The sequence below is a fragment of the Lipophrys pholis genome (genome assembly GCF_963383615.2).
Source record: "Lipophrys pholis genome assembly, chromosome: 20".
NCBI classification, from domain to species: Eukaryota; Metazoa; Chordata; class Actinopteri; order Blenniiformes; family Blenniidae; genus Lipophrys; species Lipophrys pholis.
The window spans coordinates 24,722,848-24,744,942 of record NC_137648.1 but is presented as its reverse complement, the minus strand read 5'-3'; the positions used below and the strand labels follow the sequence as shown (position 1 = coordinate 24,744,942).

The following is a 22,095-nucleotide window of genomic DNA, read 5'->3' as shown; positions in this document are numbered from 1 at the left end:
GAAGTGTAAACAGGAAGTGCAGTGTAAATAGGAAGTGTAAACAGGAAGTGCAGTGTAAATAGGAAGTGTAAACAGGAAGTGCAGTGTCAACAGGAAGTGTAAACAGGAAGTGCAGTGTCAACAGGAAGTGCGGGGTAAACAGGAAGTGCAGTGTAAATAGGAAGTGTAAACAGGAAGTGCAGTGTCAACCGGAAGTGTAAACAGGAAGTGCAGTGTCAACAGGAAGTGCAGTGTAAACAGGAAGTGCAGTGTCAACAGGAAGTGCGGGGTAAACAGGAAGTCCAAACAGGAAGTGCAGTGTCAACAGGAAGTGCGGGGTAAACAGGAAGTGCAGTGTAAACAGGAAGTGCTGTGTAAACAGGAAGTGCAGTGTAAACAGACTTGATGTGTTGCATCATCACAGCCGAACCACGACTCTCTGTTGTAACGTCATTTCCAGCTGCTGGGTTCAAAGTGTGAGAATCAAGTAGCGGCTGCCAGTCTGGACATTACGGAAAGGTCGGGTTCTTACTGTACGCTAGAAGAAAAAGTCCCAGTTCGCTAAGGGGTCAAATTTTAAAGTGCTGGTACTGCATTCTGGTACTGGTGCATCCCGGCCCACTTAAAGCCCTGGGAGCAGCCACACAGAGCGGCGCTGTCGGGGGTTTGTGGAACTGTGGCAGGATACTGTAGTTCCCAGGAGCAACCCACACAGGGAGGTAATAGAACCCACAACCTTCCTGTTGTGAGGCAGGAAGGTTGAACCACTGGTCCACTGCAGCTGGGACTGATCCAGCGCCCGGCGACTCTGCAAAGGACAGGAGCAGGTCGAACATGATGGACGTGTCACAATTATCACTTCTAGAAGCTGGACCAGAGCCGGACCAGAGCCGGACCAGAGCCGGGCATCGCAGCTGGACCAGAGATGGACATCGCAGCTGGACCAGAGCTGGACCAGAGCCGGACATCGCAGCTGGACCAGAGCCGGACCAGAGCCGGGCATCGCAGCTGGACCAGAGCCGGACCAGAGTCGGACATCGCAGCTGGACCAGAGCCGGACCAGAGCCGGACATCGCAGCTGGACCAGAGCTCGAGTCGTGGATTAATCTTGGGTGTGGATCAGGACCAGATGTGGAACCGTCAGGTCCCACCAGCATTTCCTCTAATCCTCCAACTCTAATGGTAAAAAACTGGAGTCTTGAAGCAAAAAGCCGCTGAGAAGTTGGACTTTGATGGAAAAGAGTCTTTATTGTCCAGAACAAAGACTCTGAGCCGCCGGTCGCTGCGACGACTGACAGAGTAATATGTCCCTCTATATGCTGTCTGTCCCCCCCGGCCCCCTCCGTTACTCAGATCATACCACCGTCTTAACCTAGTCAGAGCGCTCGCACCTTGTCATTCAAACAACTTATGTCTCCTCACACGAGGACTCTATCCATGTGTCTCTTGTCCTTCACCGTCTCAGATTTATTACTTCTGCTGTGGTGTTGCTGAGTCAGCAGTGGTCATGCAGACCAGCCTGACTGGGAGGTCTGTTCCCCAGAGGGTCTCAGTCAGAGTCAGGCCTTACCCACGGTGCCTGACCGGCATTAGAACTTCCTCTACTCTCCTCTCCTCTGACCCCCCCCCCCCCCCCCCCCCCCCCCCAGGCTCTAACGCACTCCAGTGGTGTTCACTCTGCTGCACTCTTCTTCTCCTCCACAGACTCCAGATGAAGATTCACGCAAATCAGCTCACAGACAAACACATTTTATTTCAGTTTGCAAAATAAATCATGACGTACAATTGATTTTATGCTAAACTTTAATATAAGGGGAATTTCTGGAATGACAAAGAATATTTGAATCACAATGCTTTGTAAAATGTGAACAGAGCCAATAAATATACACTCTGCTGCTGGGACAGTTCACTGGAGTCCAGCTCACTGGAGTCCAGCTCACTGGAGTCCAGCTGTCCAGCTCACTGGAGTCAAGTTCACTGGAGTCCAGCTGTCCAGCTCACTGGAGTCCAGCTCACTGGAGTCCAGTAGTCTAGTTCACTGGAGTCCAGCTCACTGTAGTCTAGTTCACTGGAGTCCAGCTGTCCAGCTCACTGGAGTCCAGCTCACTGGAGTCCAGTAGTCTAGTTCACTGGAGTCCAGCTGTCCAGCTCACTGGAGTCCAGTAGTCTAGTTCACTGGAGTCAAGTTCACTGGAGTCCAGTCGTCCAGTTCACAATACTCACAAGACAGTACTACAGTACATTGTGTACAGTCATTGCAGTGATTTGATATTATGTGTGTTCTTTGTCAAAGCAGGTCTGATAGTATTGATTAGTATTGACGAAGCAGGAACCCTTTCCTCCATTTGTCTTTCTACAGAGAAAGTCTGAACAAAGTAGGGCCACACTGCAGAAGAAGGTTCTTCATTTCCTTTCAGAAGAAGGAAATATCAGAGGAAAAAGCTCCTGCGAGTCTGAACTCGTCCTTCATGAGCACACAGAAGAGGCGCTGGGGCAGAGCCTTGGAGTAGGGGGCAGGGCGAGGGACCACACACCGCAGTAGGACCTCCCGGCCTGCAGGGGGCGGGAAGTCCGGCACTTTGACTCTGCCTCCTGCTGGCTTCTTCTCCAGGTCCAGGTCTTCCTCAGCAGGAGCCAGGAGGGCAGCCTGCAGGACGCCACAAACCAGGTCAAACATCAAGTGGACGTCAGCCAGCTTCTCTGGACACACTGACACCCACAGTCACCTCCTGCCGCACAGGTGAGCTCACCTGACAGGCAGGAGGTTTGATCCTGCTGTGTGCGGCGGTGCACGACTCCTGAGCTCATTGACTAATAGGAACAAAGTCACATGACTGCAGTGGACAGAGGGGGAGCGCTGGGAGGTCAGGGGGGGTCAGGGGGAGCGCTGGGAGGTCAGGGGGAGGTCAGGGGGGGTCAGGGGGAGTGCTGGGAGGTCAGGGGGGGTCAGGGGGAGCGCTGGGAGGTCAGGGGGAGGTCAGGGGGGGTCAGGGGGAGTGCTGGGAGGTCAGGGGGGGTCAGGGGGAGCGCTGGGAGGTCAGGGGGGGTCAGGGGGAGTGCTGGGAGGTCAGGGGGAGCGCTGGGAGGTCAGGGGGAGGTCAGGGGGAGTGCTGGGAGGTCAGGGGGAGTGCTGGGAGGTCAGGGGGAGGTCAGGGGGAGTGCTGGGAGGTCAGGGGGAGGTCAGGGGGAGGTCAGGGGGAGTGCTGGGAGGTCAGGGGGAGTGCTGGGAGGTCAGGGGGAGGTCAGGGGGAGTGCTGGGAGGTCAGGGGGAGGTCAGGGGGAGTGCTGGGAGGTCAGGGGGAGTGCTGGGAGGTCAGGGGGAGGTCAGGGGGAGTGCTGGGAGGTCAGGGGGAGTGCTGGGAGGTCAGGGGGAGGTCAGGGGGAGTGCTGGGAGGTCAGGGGGAGCGCTGGGAGGTCAGGGGGAGGTCAGGGGGAGTGCTGGGAGGTCAGGGGGAGGTCAGGGGGAGGTCAGGGGGAGTGCTGGGAGGTCAGGGGGAGGTCAGGGGGAGGTCAGGGGGAGTGCTGGGAGGTCAGGGGGAGTGCTGGGAGGTCAGGGGGAGGTCAGGGGGAGTGCTGGGAGGTCAGGGGGAGGTCAGGGGGAGTGCTGGGAGGTCAGGGGGAGTGCTGGGAGGTCAGGGGGAGGTCAGGGGGAGTGCTGGGAGGTCAGGGGGAGTGCTGGGAGGTCAGGGGGAGGTCAGGGGGAGTGCTGGGAGGTCAGGGGGAGCGCTGGGAGGTCAGGGGGAGGTCAGGGGGAGTGCTGGGAGGTCAGGGGGAGGTCAGGGGGAGGTCAGGGGGAGTGCTGGGAGGTCAGGGGGGGTCAGGGGGAGCGCTGGGAGGTCAGGGGGAGTGCTGGGAGGTCAGGGGGGGTCAGGGGGAGCGCTGGGAGGTCAGGGGGAGCGCTGGGAGGTCAGGGGGGGTCAAGGGGAGCGCTGGGAGGTCAGGGGGAGCGCTGGGAGGTCAGGGGGAGGTCAGGGGGAGTGCTGGGAGGTCAGGGGGAGGTCAGGGGGAGTGCTGGGAGGTCAGGGGGGGTCAGGGGGAGCGCTGGGAGGTCAGGGGGAGTGCTGGGAGGTCAGGGGGGGTCAGGGGGAGCGCTGGGAGGTCAGGGGGAGCGCTGGGAGGTCAGGGGGGGTCAAGGGGAGCGCTGGGAGGTCAGGGGGAGCGCTGGGAGGTCAGGGGGAGGTCAGGGGGAGTGCTGGGAGGTCAGGGGGAGGTCAGGGGGAGGTCAGGGGGAGTGCTGGGAGGTCAGGGGGGGTCAGGGGGAGCGCTGGGAGGTCAGGGGGAGTGCTGGGAGGTCAGGGGGGGTCAGGGGGAGCGCTGGGAGGTCAGGGGGAGCGCTGGGAGGTCAGGGGGGGTCAAGGGGAGCGCTGGGAGGTCAGGGGGAGCGCTGGGAGGTCAGGGGGAGGTCAGGGGGAGTGCTGGGAGGTCAGGGGGGGTCAGGGGGAGTGCTGGGAGGTCAGGGGGAGCGCTGGGAGGTCAGGGGGAGGTCAGGGGGAGTGCTGGGAGGTCAGGGGGAGTGCTGGGAGGTCAGGGGGAGGTCAGGGGGAGTGCTGGGAGGTCAGGGGGAGGTCAGGGGGAGGTCAGGGGGAGTGCTGGGAGGTCAGGGGGAGTGCTGGGAGGTCAGGGGGAGGTCAGGGGGAGTGCTGGGAGGTCAGGGGGAGGTCAGGGGGAGTGCTGGGAGGTCAGGGGGAGTGCTGGGAGGTCAGGGGGAGGTCAGGGGGAGTGCTGGGAGGTCAGGGGGAGTGCTGGGAGGTCAGGGGGAGGTCAGGGGGAGTGCTGGGAGGTCAGGGGGAGCGCTGGGAGGTCAGGGGGAGGTCAGGGGGAGTGCTGGGAGGTCAGGGGGAGGTCAGGGGGAGGTCAGGGGGAGTGCTGGGAGGTCAGGGGGGGTCAGGGGGAGCGCTGGGAGGTCAGGGGGAGTGCTGGGAGGTCAGGGGGGGTCAGGGGGAGCGCTGGGAGGTCAGGGGGAGCGCTGGGAGGTCAGGGGGGGTCAAGGGGAGCGCTGGGAGGTCAGGGGGAGCGCTGGGAGGTCAGGGGGAGGTCAGGGGGAGTGCTGGGAGGTCAGGGGGAGGTCAGGGGGAGTGCTGGGAGGTCAGGGGGGGTCAGGGGGAGCGCTGGGAGGTCAGGGGGAGTGCTGGGAGGTCAGGGGGGGTCAGGGGGAGCGCTGGGAGGTCAGGGGGAGCGCTGGGAGGTCAGGGGGGGTCAAGGGGAGCGCTGGGAGGTCAGGGGGAGCGCTGGGAGGTCAGGGGGAGGTCAGGGGGAGTGCTGGGAGGTCAGGGGGAGGTCAGGGGGAGGTCAGGGGGAGTGCTGGGAGGTCAGGGGGGGTCAGGGGGAGCGCTGGGAGGTCAGGGGGAGTGCTGGGAGGTCAGGGGGGGTCAGGGGGAGCGCTGGGAGGTCAGGGGGAGCGCTGGGAGGTCAGGGGGGGTCAAGGGGAGCGCTGGGAGGTCAGGGGGAGCGCTGGGAGGTCAGGGGGAGGTCAGGGGGAGTGCTGGGAGGTCAGGGGGGGTCAGGGGGAGCGCTGGGAGGTCAGGGGGAGGTCAGGGGGAGTGCTGGGAGGTCAGGGGGAGGTCAGGGGGAGTGCTGGGAGGTCAGGGGGAGCGCTGGGAGGTCAGGGGGGGTCAAGGGGAGCGCTGGGAGGAAAACCGAACTAGGTGGAGGGCTGTTCACACGAGACGCCACACACATATATCTAAACACACACACACACACACACACACACACACACACACACACACACACACACACACACACACACACACACACACACACACACACACACACACACACACACACACACACACACACACACACACACACACACACATATATAACAGCAATATGCAGTGGCTGATTAGTGAACCTCAGAGTCGACCTGCTGGTTGTTTGATGGTTCCTTCTATTTGAGGAGTGAATTTATAGAACCAGAGACACTGTGTGTGTGTGTGTGTGTGTGTGTGTGTGTGTGTGTGTGTGTGTGTGTGTGTGTGTGTGTGTGTGTGTGTGTGTGTGTGTGTGTGTGTGTGTGTGTGTGCTTAACAGAATGTTTTTAGTAAATCAGCCTATCAGGCTGCAGGTTTAGTGACACACAGAGTCTAGCACTAGGGAACCAACCTCCATATCACCAAAAATACCCTGCGTTCAAAGTGTGGCCATCGGGGGAAGTGACATGGAAACAAGGAAAGACGGGAGTTAAAACAATCCTGAGACTTTAGATGTGTGCTGGAAGGTGTGAGGTGGAGTCATGTCCCAGAATTCTACACTGAGGCTGTGGGACATGTGGGACATTAGAAGAGCCCTTCTATGTCTCTGAGACCTGAAACTCAGCTGACGCAGCAGGAGTGCTATCAAGAGTCTCACTCCCACAGATTCTGTTTTCCAGAACTCAGGTTTTCTTGTGACAGTGAGAGGATCTGTTCCAACTACAGAGGTAAGAAGACTTGGAACAGTCCCTCCAGTGATCCTCCAAACAATGTGTGTGTCCCTCCAGTGTGAATGGCTGGTGTCATGTGACAGAGTGATCTGGAGTGTTACCTCGTCCCTGCTGGAGTCAGCCAGCTTCATGCAAGCAGCAGAGACAAAGAAGAGAAAGAAGCACAGATCATATCAAGTCCAGCACCTGAAGCTGGTGTCCTCCGTCAAGAGGAACCAAGGGGAAGCTGCCATTGCTCACAGACAGTGGACCTGCACTGTCAACAACAGTGAACATTCCAGGATGTGATGCTGATGATGGTTGGAACCAACTGAACGGCTCACCATCCTCTTCACTCCCCAGAATGGGGAACGGCCAGTGGTGACCTCTGACCTCCCGAACAGGTCACGTCTCAGTCCCCCACCAGTTCAGACAGTCCCCCACCAGTTCAGACAGTCCCCCACCAGTTCGGACTGTCCCCTAACAGTTCGGACTGTCCCCCACCAGTTCAGACTGTCCCCCAACAGTTCAGACTGTCCTCCACCAGTTCGGACAGTCCCCCAACAGTTCGGACAGTCCCCCAGTCCCCCACCAGTTCGGACAGTCCCCCACCAGTTCGGACTGTCCTCCACCAGTTTGGACAGTCCCCCACCAGTTCGGACTGTCCTCCACCAGTTTGGACAGTCCCCCACCAGTTCGGATAGTCCCCCACCAGTTCGGATAGTCCCCCACCAGTTTGGACAGTCCCCCACCAGTTCGGATAGTCCCCCACCAGTTTGGATAGTCCCCCACCAGTTCAGATTGTCCCCCACCAGTTCAGACTGTCCTCCACCAGTTCAGACTGTCCCCCACCAGTTCAGATTGTCCCCCACCAGTTCGGACTGTCCTCCACCAGTTTGGACAGTCCCCCACCAGTTCGGATAGTCCCCCACCAGTTTGGATAGTCCCCCACAAGTTCAGATTGTCCCCCACCAGTTCAGATTGTCCCCCACCAGTTCAGACTGTCCTCCACCAGTTCAGACTGTCCTCCACACACATCCCAGAAAACTGGTAATTTAGTTCAGAACAACAGTGTTGGTGTGTTTTAACTGTTTAAATGTCAGTACATAAACACTTAAGATTAAAAGCAGTAAAGAATCGGAGGAGACCACGTCAGTGATGTCATCTGAAGAGGTTTGTTCCTCGCCACTGTTTCCATTCCTTTTGGGGTAGTTGGTCAATATTTTAGACTCACTCTCCGGCAGAGTGCCACTGTAGGAAAACATTGATATGCTTGGGTATCCTGAAAGATACTTTCAAATTAAAAGCAATATTAATATTTGATGAGCTGAGTTTTATTTCAGGGCAGCGAGGCTTCGTAGGCTGTTTGGATTGGAGGTGTAGAGTTTGTACTGTCTGTAGGGAGTGATGATGAAGAGTGAGTGATGATGAAGGGTGAGTGATGATGAAGAGTGAGTGATGATGAAGAGTGAGTGATGATGAAGGGTGAGTGATGATGAAGGGTGAGTGATGATGAAGAGTGAGTGATGATGAAGGGTGAGTGATGAAGAGTGAGTGATGATGAAGGGTGAGTGATGATGAAGGGTGAGTGATGATGAAGGGTGAGTGATGATGAAGAGTGAGTGATGATGAAGAGTGAGTGATGATGAAGGGTGAGTGATGATGAAGGGTGAGTGATGATGAAGGGTGAGTGATGATGAAGAGTGAGTGATGATGACGAGTGAGTGATGATGACGAGTGAGTGATGATGAAGAGTGTGTTGGGAGCCTCTCACTCTCTGAGCGTTGATGAAGAGTCTGTGGATGATGCTCCCTGCAGCTCCCTTCCCGGCGCCGTTCACGACCACTTCTGGTTCCTCCAGCAGCGAGCGGACAAACCTGGACAGACAACGGAGCTCCTGTCAGGAGACGTCCAGCTGTACAACCCATCCAATCTTTTAACATTTAGACAAAAAGCAGTTTTACAGAACATCTGGACATGGTGAGCTCACTATAGCCTCACTCTAGTGCTGACTGGAGTGTATTTTCCCTCCCTGACTCAGCGGTGACGTAGAGCCCAGCCTGAACTCTCACTACAAACCTCCACACGTCTCTCAACATGTTCTGGGAATGCTGGGTTCCATTACCTTCCTCATCACATTCCTCAATACAGTTCAAAAACACCTGTAGAAATCCTGACTGGCTTTTTCCTAAAGCTTATTCTAGGTTCTGGTTAAAATAGTGTCGGACCTTCAGGTGTGTGTAGAACTCTACAGAAGAGATGTAGGGCCTCTCAAGAAAAATATTAATTCAGAGGCTAAAATAAAAACCTTCATGTGCTTCAGAAAACATCGAAACTCAAAGTGGAGATTAATTTTTTCAGGGAGAGACGTCTGTCCATCCCTCATTGTCTGTCCGTCCCTCATCGTCTGTCCATCCCTCATCGTCTGTCTGTCCCTCATTGTCTGTCCGTCCCTCATCGTCTGTCCATCCCTCATCGTCTGTCTGTCCCTCACCGTCTGTCCATCCCTCATCGTCTGTCTGTCCCTCATCGTCTGTCCATCCCTCATCGTCTGTCTGTCCCTCACCGTCTGTCCATCCCTCATCGTCTGTCTGTCCCTCATCGTCTGTCCATCCCTCATCGTCTGTCCGTCCCTCATCGTCTGTCCATCCCTCATCGTCTGTCTGTCCCTCATTGTCTGTCCGTCCCTCATCGTCTGTCCATCCCTCATCGTCTGTCCGTCCCTCATCGTCTGTCTGTCCCTCATTGTCTGTCTGTCCCTCATTGTCTGTCCGTCCCTCATCGTCTGTCCGTCCCTCATCGTCTGTCCGTCCCTCATCGTCTGTCTGTCCCTCATCTGTCCATCCCTCATCGTCTGTCCGTCCCTCATCGTCTGTCTGTCCCTCATTGTCTGTCTGTCCCTCATCTGTCCATCCCTCATCGTCTGTCCGTCCCTCATCGTCTGTCTGTCCCTCATCTGTCCATCCCTCATCGTCTGTCCGTCCCTCATTGTCTGTCCGTCCCTCATCGTCTGTCCGTCCCTCATCGTCTGTCCGTCCCTCGTCTGTCCATCCCTCATCGTCTGTCCGCCCCTCATCGTCTGTCCGTCCCTCATCGTCTGTCCGTCCCTCATTGTCTGTCCATCCCTCGTCCGTCCCTCATCGTCTGTCTGTCCCTCGTCTGTCCATCCCTCATCGTCTGTCCGTCCCTCATCGTCTGTCCGTCCCTCATCGTCTGTCCGTCCCTCATTGTCTGTCCGTCCCTCATCATTTCCCGTGGATGTGAATTCACATTAAATCACCTAATTGTGACTATAGTGTTGCTGACTGCTGATGGACGTGTGATTTTACACTGGATTTCCTTGATTAATAGGAACATTTAGATAAGCAGCCCAGGATCCGTGTCTTTGTCCTTCGTATTGGACGAACTTCCGGGACAGAACCAGACAGCAGGCTGCTCTGTGTCTTCTGGTCCTGATGATAACTGACCGTGTTTATGAGAGACATTCTGTCCTGAAGCGTCTTTTCATCCCTTCATTAAAGCGCCTGCGGGGCAGGAAGGTGTCTCACCGCTGGCAGGGGGACGGACAGACTGTTTTTTCCACCGTGAAAAAAAATATCTCAACTTTGATTTTCGACTTTTTCTGAAGCGCATGAAGGTTTTTGTTTTGTTTAGCCTCCGAATCTTTTCTTCTTCAGCGGCCCTAAAACTCTTCCGTAACAAATCCCATATGTCCAAACCATGTTGTTATTTAAGGCTTTGACGCTCTGGAGTGCCCCCTTCTGGGTAAAGGAGGCAACGTCACTTAGAGCTTTTGGAAAGCATTTTTTAATTCTATTGTCATGAACTCTCCCAGTCCACAAACGTTATCAGTGTTCTGCTCAGCAGGCTTTTCAACATGGAGTCGTCTGAACCCTCGATTCAGCCCGTCCATTCCTGGTACTCCGACCATCCTGCAGAGTATGTCGGGGGACAAAGACACAGCAGAGGACTAACGTCAGCTGCAGACTATTGTTCTTGTAGAGGTGTGGCGGGAGAAGGTTCATTCTGACGGCTCAATCCTCCAGTGAACTGAGAGAGGAAACATCTGATTTCATTTCAGAAATCAGATCAAGACTTTTCAAATAGTCTTTAGGAATCATGACATCAAATATCCAACGGCTCTGTGTCCTTTTTCTCACTGTACAGGTTCCTGTGTGTGTACTGTATATACAGAAAGAAGCAACGGAAGCTGGTCTCCTCCATCAAGACCTCACGGCTACACGCTCTGTGTAGAGTTACCATGGTAGAGTTACCACTGTAGAGCTACTATTGTAGTTACCATGGTAGAGTTACTATTGTAGAACCTACTATTGTAGAGTTACCGTGTAGAACCACCATTGTAGAGTTACCACTGTAGAGCTACTATTGTAGTTACCATGGTAGAGTTACTATTGTAGAACCTACTATTGTAGAGTTACCGTGTAGAACCACCATTGTAGAGTTACCACTGTAGAGCTACTATTGTAGAGTTACCATGTAGAGCTACTGTTGTAGAGTCACCACTGTAGAGCCACTACTGCAGAGTTACCACTGCAGTTACCATTGTAGAGCTACTACCATAGAGTTACCAGCGTAGAGCCACTATTGTAGAGCTACCATTAAGAGTTACCATGTTAGAGTTACTGTTGTAGAGCTACCATGGTAGAGTCACCATTGTAGAGCTACTATTGTAGACTTACCATTGTAGAGCTACTACCGTAGAGTTCCAAATTGTAGAGCTACTATTGTAGTTACCAGCGTAGAGCCATTATTGTAGAGTTACCATTGTAGAGCTACCATTAAGAGTTACCATGTTAGAGTTACTGTTGTAGAGCTACTATTGTAGAGTTACCATGGCAGAGCTACCATGGTAGAGTCACCATTGTAGAGCCACTGTTGTAGAGTCAACAGGGTAGAGTTACCATTGCAGAGCTACTATTGTAGAGTTACCATTGTAGAGTTATCAGCGTAGAGCTACTATTTTAGAGTCACCATTGTAGAGTAACCATTGTAGAGCTACCATTGTCGGGTAACCATTGTAGAGTTACCATTGCAGAGTTACCATTGTAGAGTGATCAGCGTAGAGCTACTATTTTAGAGTCACCATTGTAGAGTCACCATTGTAGAGCTACCATTGTAGAGTTACCAGTGTAGAGCTACCATTGTAGAGCCACCATTGTAGAGTTACTATTGTGGAGTTACCAGCGTAGAGCCACTATTGTAGCGTTACCATTGTAGAGCTACCATTAAGAGTTACCATGTTAGAGTTACTGTTGTAGAGCTACCATGGTAGAGCTACTGTTGTAGAGTTACCATGGTAGAGCTACCATTGTAGAGCTACTGTTGTAGAGTTACCATGGTAGAGCTACCATTGTAGAGTTACCATTGTAGAGCTACTGTTGTAGCGGAGCTACTGCCCTGGTCCTGAAGGGAGAGCTCTACAATATGCAAATAGTTTTCAAGGTGAGTGTTCTCAAGATAGAAGTGTCCAGGAAATGATATGAAATGAAGCTTGATTTTCTGGAGCTGCTCGTGGTTTCTTGGTGAAAGTTTTCAGTGTCGACTCAAGCTGGTCCTCCTTATGCTAGTTAGCATTCATGTTAGCTGGTAGCATTGCTGAGACTCGTCTCCACTTTCCTCTGGCGTTTATCTTCTGGTGCCTCGATTAACGTCTAAAGACCGATTCCTCCGCTAGAAGAAGAGGAAGAAAGTTCATCATGAAGGTCCTGCTGAACAAAGTGACCTCATTCCTGCTTCCTGCTTCTTCTGGCTGAACAAACTAGTTTCATCTGATCCAGCCGTCCTGGCTGGACTGTGGAGGAGCTGCTCTGCTGAAACTGCTGCTCTGCCGTGCTGCTCATGTGTTCCAGCTCTCTAATGACTATCAGTCATATTTTAATCAGATTTAGTTTGTAACATCACTACTGTCTGAGCGCCGCAGCTCGTCTACATGTCGGAGGGCGGAGTTACGTGATGCACCTGAACGCATCACTCAGCTCCTGTAGTTAGAACCAGAGCAACATGGCGCTCTGACAGACTCTCTTTTATTCCTGGAACAGTTCAGAGAAATGTGTTTCTGAAAGCACTGGAGGACAGAAATAAACTGTGTAAACACTGCTTCACAGAGGTGTGGCTGCTGCGAGGGGGCGTGGCCTGATGTGAGGGGCGTGGCCTGGTGTGAGGGGGCGTTGCCTGGTGTGGGGGCGTGGTCTGATGTGAGGGGGCGTGGCCTGTGAGTTCGGCAGCTTCTTATCGGAGCATGAACAGTCCTGCAGAAAAAGCTTTTTATTCAGCAGCTGGCTGACGTCACTGCTGAACTTTCTTCTGGTTCTTCTGGGTTCAGTAAGGGAGGATGCAGGAGCCTTAATCCTTCATTCTGCTTTTTTCCTGGTTGATTTCTTTAGTCTGGAAGGGAGTAAATCCCTAATTACTCTACTTCTGTCAGCAGCCATCTTGAAGTTGTTCAGGCCTGAAGCCCCGACTCCTGTCATCTTAACCATCCAGTCCAACAGTCAGCAGCTGTGCTCCAACCATCCAGACTGATTTACACTAGAAACATTACTTTACTTCACTTTCCTTCACAGTTTGGGTTTTGAAGTAATTCTGGGATTGTGTATTTGTACACTTTTTCCATCATATCTCATGCGTGTTATCTCATGGCTGTCGGTTACACAGGGTGTGCGACAATGAGCTTGAAGTGATTTGATTATATGAATCTATATAAAAGCAATATACTGTACATAAACTACCAGTCAAACGTTTGGACGCAGCCTCTTATTCAATATTTCTTCTTTATTTTCATGACTGTTTACGATGTACCAAACTACTGTTCATTGTACAGGTTGTACCTCGTCAGCAGTGCAACGCAGCAACCAAAGCAACGGCGGGCTATCTGGAGGAATCCTCATCTTTTGGTCACTACATTCAAAGTTTTGATGCCTTCAGTGACTCTACAATGTTCATAGCGATGAAAATAAAGAAAAAGCATTGAATGAGAAGGTGTACACACACATATATATATATATATATATATATATATGTGCTGCTTAAATGCTGAATTTACTTCTCCATTTCCTCGGTGTCCACTGCCTTGTCTTCTTCAGCAACAGCAAACTTGGCTTTGAGTGATCGAGCTCGGGTAATGATCGTCTCCATGGTCATTAACTGATTGATGGAATCCTGCACAGAAAGACAGGTCCCACAGGATGGTGGTTACATATTGAGTGTCGTTAACAAGTACATTAGTTTTTATTGGTCAATGTTTTGCAGAAGTTACAGCAGCAACAAACCAATGTGGAATACACCTGTGAAAAGCTTTCAGAGGACATGGAGTGAAACCGACCGAGGGACACGTTGAGGTCAAACGGTTGCAGATTGTGTGATGAGCCCAACCTGTCAGGGAAGTCCTACTCACCTCTAACTTACTGTAGTCATGGCAGGGCGACTGCAACAACTTGCTTGCTTGAAGCGTCGTTTGCTGGATCATCTTTCTGACTGAGGGGACGTCTTCTGCTGACTCTGTTAGAGAAAGAAACACAAAATCATTACAAGTGCAAACATGACAAAACATAACAAAATAGCCCCGGTCAAACAGGGGCTAAACTGCTAAAGAGGAGCCAGAGCGGGGCCCGACGCGTCATCAGCTGGGGGCGGAGTTATCTCTGGAGGTAGTCTCTCTGGTCCCAGTCTGGCTCCTCTCTGGTCCCAGTCTGGCTCCTCTCTGGTCCCAGTCTGGCTCCTCTCTGGTCCCAGTCTGGCTCCTCTCTGGTCCCAGTCTGGCTCCTCTCTGGTCCCAGTCTGGCTCCTCTCTGGTCCCAGTCTGGCTCCTCTCTGGTCCCAGTCTGGTCCAGTAACGAAGTGGGGCCAGCGTAGCAGCAGTTTAGCCCCTGTTTGACCGGGGCTTTGGCAGTGGAAAGACAAAGAACTGGTGCTGAGGCTGGCCCTGGACCAGAACGAGAACCTGGTTCTTTCCGGTGGAAAAGCCCCCATGTTAATGTGGGAAGGAGCCAACGAGGCCTGTGATGAAACCTGGAGGTGGTTTGCTGATGCTGGCCATGTGTGAGCGACTAAGGCACAGGAAACTTGGTTAACACTGGTGAATACTGAATGTGATGAGAAAATACTGAGGGAGGGGTCGCACTCATGGTCATGGGACGTACTTGGACGTTGCAACATGACCATGGTCCAAAACACAAGGCCAAGTGGACAGCAGAACAAAGGGAATGTTCTGGTGTGGCCGTCTCAGAGTCCTGACCTCAATATCATGGAGTCCCTCTGGGGACATCTCAGGAAAGACAGACCAAGATTCTACAGGAAGTGGAGGCTTTCTGCTCAGAAGGAACTCATGAGCCTCATTCAGAAGGACCACAAATAACCTGACAATGTGGACTTTACAGGGGGCAATACACAGTGTCAAGACCTGGGGTATGTACACTTATGATCGGGGTAGGTTCTGCTGTCATTATGATTCAACAAGAATTAACAGTGTGTTGATAATAAATGGCTTCACACCACCACTAAACACAGTGGAGGCTCTTGATACTTCCAGCATATGAACTGGGTCCGTGTCAATACTGACACCAGCCTACATGCCTTTGGTCAAAGTGTTTGTGATTATTTTTGTGGCTCATAAAATACTAGAGCATTTAGTAACCTTGAACTGTTATATGTAAGCGACATGATGACACTGGTTTATAAAACCAAAGGTCTGAACAGTTGATGTCATGAATGGAGATAACTGACCCTCCTCCTTCAGCTTCAGGATGGCAGCATGGAGCATGCAGGGCAGGAGGTGACGGGCCAAGTCCGCAGGTTTCAACATGGCCAGATAGTGCAAGACCTGAAAGAAAGCCAAGATGCACTTTCATTTACTCAATCCACATAAACATGTTGCATCTACAAGTCATCCTTTCTTCACTGTCACTGTCACTACTGTTTTACATTTGTTCATTCATTAATATTGATGTTTTATATAATTAACATTTAAAGCAGCCCAGGCAAGCTATTACAGCATCAATACATATACTGTGTATATATATATATATATATATATACGCACGCACGCACTGATGCCCTGAAATCCAAAGACAAGTGTCCCTTGAAGACAGGTGTCCTTTCTTCTGAGGTCACCAGGACAAATTGTAGGACTAGTTGATATTGAAGGAACCAAACTAACAGCAGATAACTAAACCAACACAAAGATGTATACTATACACACATATAATATATAGAAAGATGTATATAAAATAAATATTAAATCAAATTTAACTTCAGGGACCACATACAGTCCAGTTTCACCTTGAGTGGCCGGACCAGTAACATATTGCTATAATAACTTTTAAATTTACACTTTAAAGTTTTGCTTTGTTGTGGTCACAGTGTTCATGACAGAATTCTCTATATTGTTGCAAAATCACACAATTACGACTGAAAATGACAGAAATCTCAACATGAAGTCTATTTCAATGAAACATTCTGGTTCAAAATCCAGTGAAAAGTAAAAAGAAGTCCTATAAAGCCGATCAGACTTGGTGGTTTGCAGGGCCGGACTGGTTTAGGCCCACAGACTCTACTGGTGTAAAGGGAAAGTTAAGCTGCACTGCGCTGTGGGGGGGCTGTAATTATTCACAACTCAAAATAATTATATCTGGACACCACCTCAAACACTGAATGTTTGGATAGTCGGGTCCAGAACAAGAATTTTGTCTGTTTTAGTGTTGCTCAGTTTGAAATTAGGCAGGAAAACTAGAGGCCATTTTGTTTCCACCAGAGAACTTCAATTTGATGAGGACAGGATGTACCTTTTCTGCCTCTGTGGTGTCGTCAAACAGTCTCCTCTGGCGCCGAGCAGGAGCAACTCGAGCTGTCTGCCAAGCTTCCTCCCACATGTTTCCTGGAATCCTCATCCGGGGGCTAAGCTCGCCTCGCACTGTTGAGTTGCCCTTCTCATCGATGACCTCCTCCTCCACATAATCCCGAGGTGAGTACCACCGTACAAAGTCCTCAAGAACGCATCCTGGATTGGCTGCCTGTGGGAAAGAACAGCACATGGAACCAATCTGAAGTCACGGCCGTCAAGGTAAAACCGAGAGCCTTGTTCTCTGTGACACAGGTAAAACGTTCTCCTTCAGAACAGCAGCGTCCGGCTCCTGCTGAAGCTCCGCCCCTTCTGTTTATGAGTGGAGGAGCTCCTGCTGAAGCTCCGCCCCTCCTGAAACTGAGAGGAGACGCTGCTGCTGAAGCTCCGCCCCTCCTGTTACTGAGAGAAGCGTCTGCACCTCGTCTGAACACCAGGGGGCAGTGGCGCACCGACGTTTCAATAAACCAGTTAACTAAACAACCAGTGAGCACAAAGCGACAGATGTAAACAACAAGGAGGGTTTACAGCAGATGAGATATTTAAATATTGCAGCTTGTCGAGGGTGGAGATCGTCACTTCCACTGGGCAAGTTTGATTCCCATCTCCACCTGTCCCCCTGTCGAAGTGTCCTCGAGCAAGACACTGAACCCCAAACTGCTGACAGCACCTTGCATGGCCGCAGCCTCCAGTGGTGTGTGAATGTGTGAGTGAGTGAATGTGATGACGCATGTAAAGCTTTGGAGCTGCTCAGCAGTTGGAAGGCACTATCCAAGTGAAGTCCATGTACCTTGAAGTCCATGTACCTTGAAGTCCATGTACCTTCAAGTCCATGTACCTTGAAGTCCAGATCAATCAGCAGCAGCTGCCTTGTGGCTCCTCATTCAGGGACCCGTTCCGTTGTGCTCGGTACCCCAATGGAGGGCTGACGGACAATCGTACACCATGGTTACGGTTGTTTCGGTATCATCCACAGCGTTTGTCAGTCGGGACACAGGAACCCGTCGTGTGGGGGAACCGCAGCTGGTTTGATCTGGATGTGGTATTTATGTTCTGTCCTGTATTTTTGCTTCATCTGCAGATCATGTCGTCATGAGCAGATGCTACTGACCTTCAGATTTTCCATTCCTCATAAAGAGGACAGCCTCGGAGTACTTGTAGTGATCAGTCATTACCACCCTGACCTCTGACAGGGGCAGTGAGTCACACTGACCCAGACAGAAAACTGACATCAGGTTCTACTGAAAAATCTCATTCTGATAGGACAGTGTCAGAAAACTTTCATTTCTATTTTATTTGAATTATATACCACCAATATCAACATCGTCTAGGTTCTAGAATATTTACAAAACACATGTGTTCGTACCATTCTAGTCCCCTGAACTATTGTACTTCCACATGAAATCAATTTGTGATCTATCTTCTGTTTCTGAGTGAAAGTGCCATTGTTTTGGATCATGGCCTGCTAATGAGCAGCTTGCTCTGGACGGAAAGTCAAAGCTGGGGAGGAGAGAACAGGATCTATGTGGAGTGTTTTAAACACAGCCTCTCTGCTAATCCAGGTAGAGCAGGGTGGTCAACCAGTCAGAGACCAAGACGCACACAAATGATGAAGGTACTACAAACACACTCCTCTTTCACAAACACCAAAGGACATAACGTATGATGAAAGGTTGAGGCAAGGTGTGGATTTACAGCATTAACAGGACTAATTTCCTCCTCAGCCCGTCTGCAAATTGCAAACTGCTGCAAGAGCAAAGACAGATTCTACCAACCGTATATCACTACCAAACAAAGTGCTGCAGTGTGACACTGCAGGGATTACCAGATACGTTATTTGATATTTTTGTGGTATTTGTCTTCACTTTTGCCGTGGTGTGTTATTGCCGACGGTCCCTGCAGTCTGATCACACCGCCGGCTGCTCACTGAGAACAATGTTATTTCTGCTGCTCCAAAGACAACTAGTTTAGACAAAAATGAGCTTGTAGCAGATTGTGTAGCTCACTCCGATGGGACAGAGGCGTCGTTTGTGTGTTGGTGACGTTTTGTTAAAGAGTTTTTGATGCTGGAACTTTACTGGTGGTGTGTAAGTCAACTGTGTCTGCAGCTCATCCACCGATTAACACCAGCGGCGTCACAGACCTGCTCGGTGCGGCGGCTCGATGCTTGTTTGACATTGTACACTGTAACTCGCCCGACATGCCAAATATAGTGTGGTACCGGCTGTGGAGTGTGTTAACGCTGTCGGACGGCACAGAGGATTATGGACATCAAACCCCAGGACTATATTTCTACGTTTACTGTAGTGGTACCTAATAGTTCTGTATTTATCAGAGTTTGACATGAGAATTAATTTATAGCTGGAGGAGCTGCACTCCTATGGTTTCAGTTAACGAATGAAAGAGCTGCATGCAGCTCACGAGGCCACTCAGTCCTCCAGACTCTGCAGGGCTCATTTCATACCAGGTTGGTAGTTTGTTTCTGTTGGACAGTTGTTATGCTCACTCATGCACGGTCCCAGCAGCCACATTTCACTCCACACCATCAGTCAACATACCAGGAGGAAGACAAAAGGCTGGTCTCCGTTTATCCACATATCTCTGCTTCCATTCTCCGTCCAGACGACTCCCAGCTGTGGGCTTGCTGACATACTTGCACACTTACAAATCACTCCTGCTCCCTGCTGTTTCATGATCTGTTTACTTGTGATCGACTGAGCGATTTGTGACGTCACTTTGTCACAAGGGTGAAAAACCTCATTAGGAAGTAAGCAGCGTAATGTTTTTGGTGGTATTCTGTGGGGAAAGCTGTGTGAACGGTACTTTGACATGCCACCTACCAACAGTAAGTGTTGTTGTATCCTGGCATGGATACAGTATTCTCTTACAGCAGAATGCTGTATTATGCCACAAGACACAATTGTTTGACAACTGAGGGAATCTGAGCAGTTAGATACTAGAGGTCACTATGTTCTGACTCATGGCTGTCTATTCTTCTACGTCAAGTTTTAATTCTTGGTCTTGGTCAACCAACTGGCTGGTGAATTACTAACATCCTCACTTCCTTCAAAATGTTCTCAGACTTTAACTATCTGGGTATCAACATTACAGAATCTTTTAAATCACTGCAGAGCAAAACCCTGTGGCTTTGACATCAGTAAACTCTGACCAACAGATATGGAGCGATTCATCACTTTCATTAGCTGGAAGAGTGCAAACTGTCAAAATGAATATCCTGCCTAGGTACCCAGGGGCGACTGGTCATTAGGCTGAGCGCCACCTGATGTCATCAGAAAGGACTGCAGGCAAACTATGTTATTAATTCTTTAAGATTATCTACAATATTTTCTTGCCTATGAATAAAACTTCCTCTTATAGAGTACATAGTTACTGTGAGGACTGTCCTCCCTGGTTCCTGGTCTCCTCTTGCTGCTTCAGCTTGTTTCCTCCTGATCTACACTGATGGTGCATTAGTGTAGCTCGCCCCTCTCTCACCATGCAGTGTGTATTACATTAGTGTAGCTCGCCCCTCTCTCACCATGCAGTGTGTATTACATTAGTGTAGCTCGCCCCTCTCTCACCATGCAGTGTGTATTACATTAGTGCAGCTCGCCCCTCTCTCACCATGCAGTGTGTATTACATTAGTGTAGCTCGCCCCTCTCTCACCATGCAGTGTGTATTACATTAGTGTAGCTCGCCCCTCTCTCACCATGCAGTGTGTATTACATTAGTGTAGCTCGCCCCTCTCTCACCATGCAGTGTGTATTACATTAGTGTAGCTCGCCCCTCTCTCACCATGCAGTGTGTATTACATTAGTGTAGCTCGCCCCTCTCTCACCATGCAGTGTGTATTACATTAGTGTAGCTCGCCCCTCTCTCACCATGCAGTGTGTATTACATTAGTGTAGCTCTCCCCTCTCTCACCATGCAGTGTGTATTACATTAGTGTAGCTCGCCCCTCTCTCACCATGCAGTGTGTATTACATTAGTGTAGCTCGCCCCTCTCTCACCATGCAGTGTGTATTACATTAGTGTAGCTCGCCCCTCTCTCACCATGCAGTGTGTATTACATTAGTGTAGCTCGCCCCTCTCTCACCATGCAGTGTGTATTACATTAGTGTAGCTCGCCCCTCTCTCACCATGCAGTGTGTACTACATTAGTGTAGCTCGCCCCTCTCTCACCATGCAGTGTGTATTACATTAGTGTAGCTCGCCCCTCTCTCACCATGCAGTGTGTATTACATTAGTGTAGCTCGCCCCTCTCTCACCATGCAGTGTGTATTGTTTGTTTTTTTTGATCAGCTGTTTCCAAGGCTCAACATTTTCACGGGATCAGCGCCTATATGGTTAGAATGTTGTGGCTAATGCACACACTTTACTTTGGTATTTAGTGCTGTCACTACACCTGAAGTTAAATCTTGCCCCACCAAGTATTTACATGTAGAAGTACCACTGTGGGTGCCTGTAAATTTTCCAAAGTCTCACGCTTTTTTAAATTTTTTTTACCCAGATCCATTTTTAGTAGTATTGCTGGTATCATATTATTTATTTGGGCTGGGAGACATGTGAGAATCCCTAAATCTTTGCTTCAGAGGAAGAGAAGATGTGGTGAGCTTGGCCTACTCAAACTCCTGGCATACTACTGGGCCACCAATGCTCACAAAATATCCTATGGTGCTCTGCACCTCAAGGCAAATGGTATCCACCTGAAGCAGTTTTCATTTCATGAATATTCAATTAAAATAATATTTTAATAAAATCATTGAAACGTTTGTTAAATAGCTTCACTAAAACAATAAATGTACGCAAAAATACATACGGATGTATGCTATACATCTGCAAAATATGTAGTCTACTTTTTTTATAAAGAGACACGAGAGTCTTTATCAAAGACATTTCAGTTGTTTAAGGGACCTCAGCTGTTGGGAGAAATAAAGAAATGAAAACAAAAGAAATGCAAATCAGAAACCCATTCAATGGATTAGTTTCAACAATAATATTTGTGTATTACTATAAATGTGGACAACAAGTAAACATGAGCACTATCACACACACACTCACTGCTTTGAGTAAATGTAATAAGTTACTTTAACTTCTGCCTAAATGCATTTGATCCTGCCTCACTGCAATACAGAGCAGTTTTTCAAACTAAACTTGAGGCTTCGTCCTAGATTATTACCAGCACTGTGTCCATGTTTATTCATAAAGCATATTTAAACCCAGATTAAAGTGAAACGAGATCTCGCTCAATAAGAAGTCGTCCCACAGCTCCAGAGCTGAACGTTTGAAGTGGGACAGAAACGCCTGTTTGTATTGGTTGTATATGCTGTCCAACCCCGAGCAGAGCTGGGGGACACTCTATTAGAATGAAAGAAATAATAACGATAAGTATTTTTATTATTACTTCTATAGCTATTATTCTTATATTACGCATGTGTCTGGCCGCTCAATACATTATAGATTATGTTTTAACAACAGGTTGAAATCAAGAATGTTTTTACTTGGCTGACATGTTGTGCTGCGACTGCAGTCTTCCTCAGAGCTTCATCAGGTGTGTGATGACAAGTTGGTCTTTATCAGGTGGTCAGCCTGACAGATTCTGACACAGCTGTCAGGCTGACCACACCCCCCACTGCCAGACCACGCCCCCCGCTGCCAGACCACGCCCCCCACTGGTCTCTGGAGAATGGGAGTCCCAGGTGTGTGAGAGGGTGTCGCCCCCTGATCTCAACAGCCTCCTTTGTCCACCATTTGAGCTTGTTCTCCTCCGAGGTTCTGACCCCTCCTTCTTTCCAGGTCATGATGTGGTCGTGATGCTCATTTTGCATTTTCTTGTTCTGCTGTGTCTTTTTGTGA

General features: G+C 50.3%; 1 protein-coding gene across 13 annotated transcripts in view; it reads right to left on the bottom strand.

Annotated features, from left to right (window-relative positions):
* Nucleotides 1-22,095, bottom strand: part of rab3gap1 (RAB3 GTPase activating protein subunit 1) — a 56,950-nt gene that overhangs the window by 558 nt on the left and 34,297 nt on the right. For 2 of the 13 annotated variants that reach the window (XR_013936369.1, XR_013936375.1), the window contains 7 exons: nt 16,183-16,410; nt 15,125-15,221; nt 13,797-13,900; nt 13,446-13,561; nt 8,157-8,259; nt 1,981-2,626; nt 1,709-1,941 (listed from right to left, as the gene is read on the bottom strand). Coding sequence is in view for 4 of the 13 variants with exons in the window: in XM_080488961.1 (XP_080345087.1) it covers nt 2,393-2,626; nt 6,505-6,528; nt 8,157-8,259; nt 13,446-13,561; nt 13,797-13,900; nt 15,125-15,221; nt 16,183-16,410 (906 nt within the window). In the remaining 9 variants the exon portion in view is untranslated. Of the gene's footprint in view, nt 1-1,708; nt 2,627-6,504; nt 6,529-8,156; nt 8,260-13,445; nt 13,562-13,796; nt 13,901-15,124; nt 15,222-16,182; nt 16,411-22,095 lie in introns of those variants that run through there. The other 11 variants (XR_013936372.1, XR_013936376.1, XM_080488962.1 and 8 more) reach the window with 9 other exon arrangements.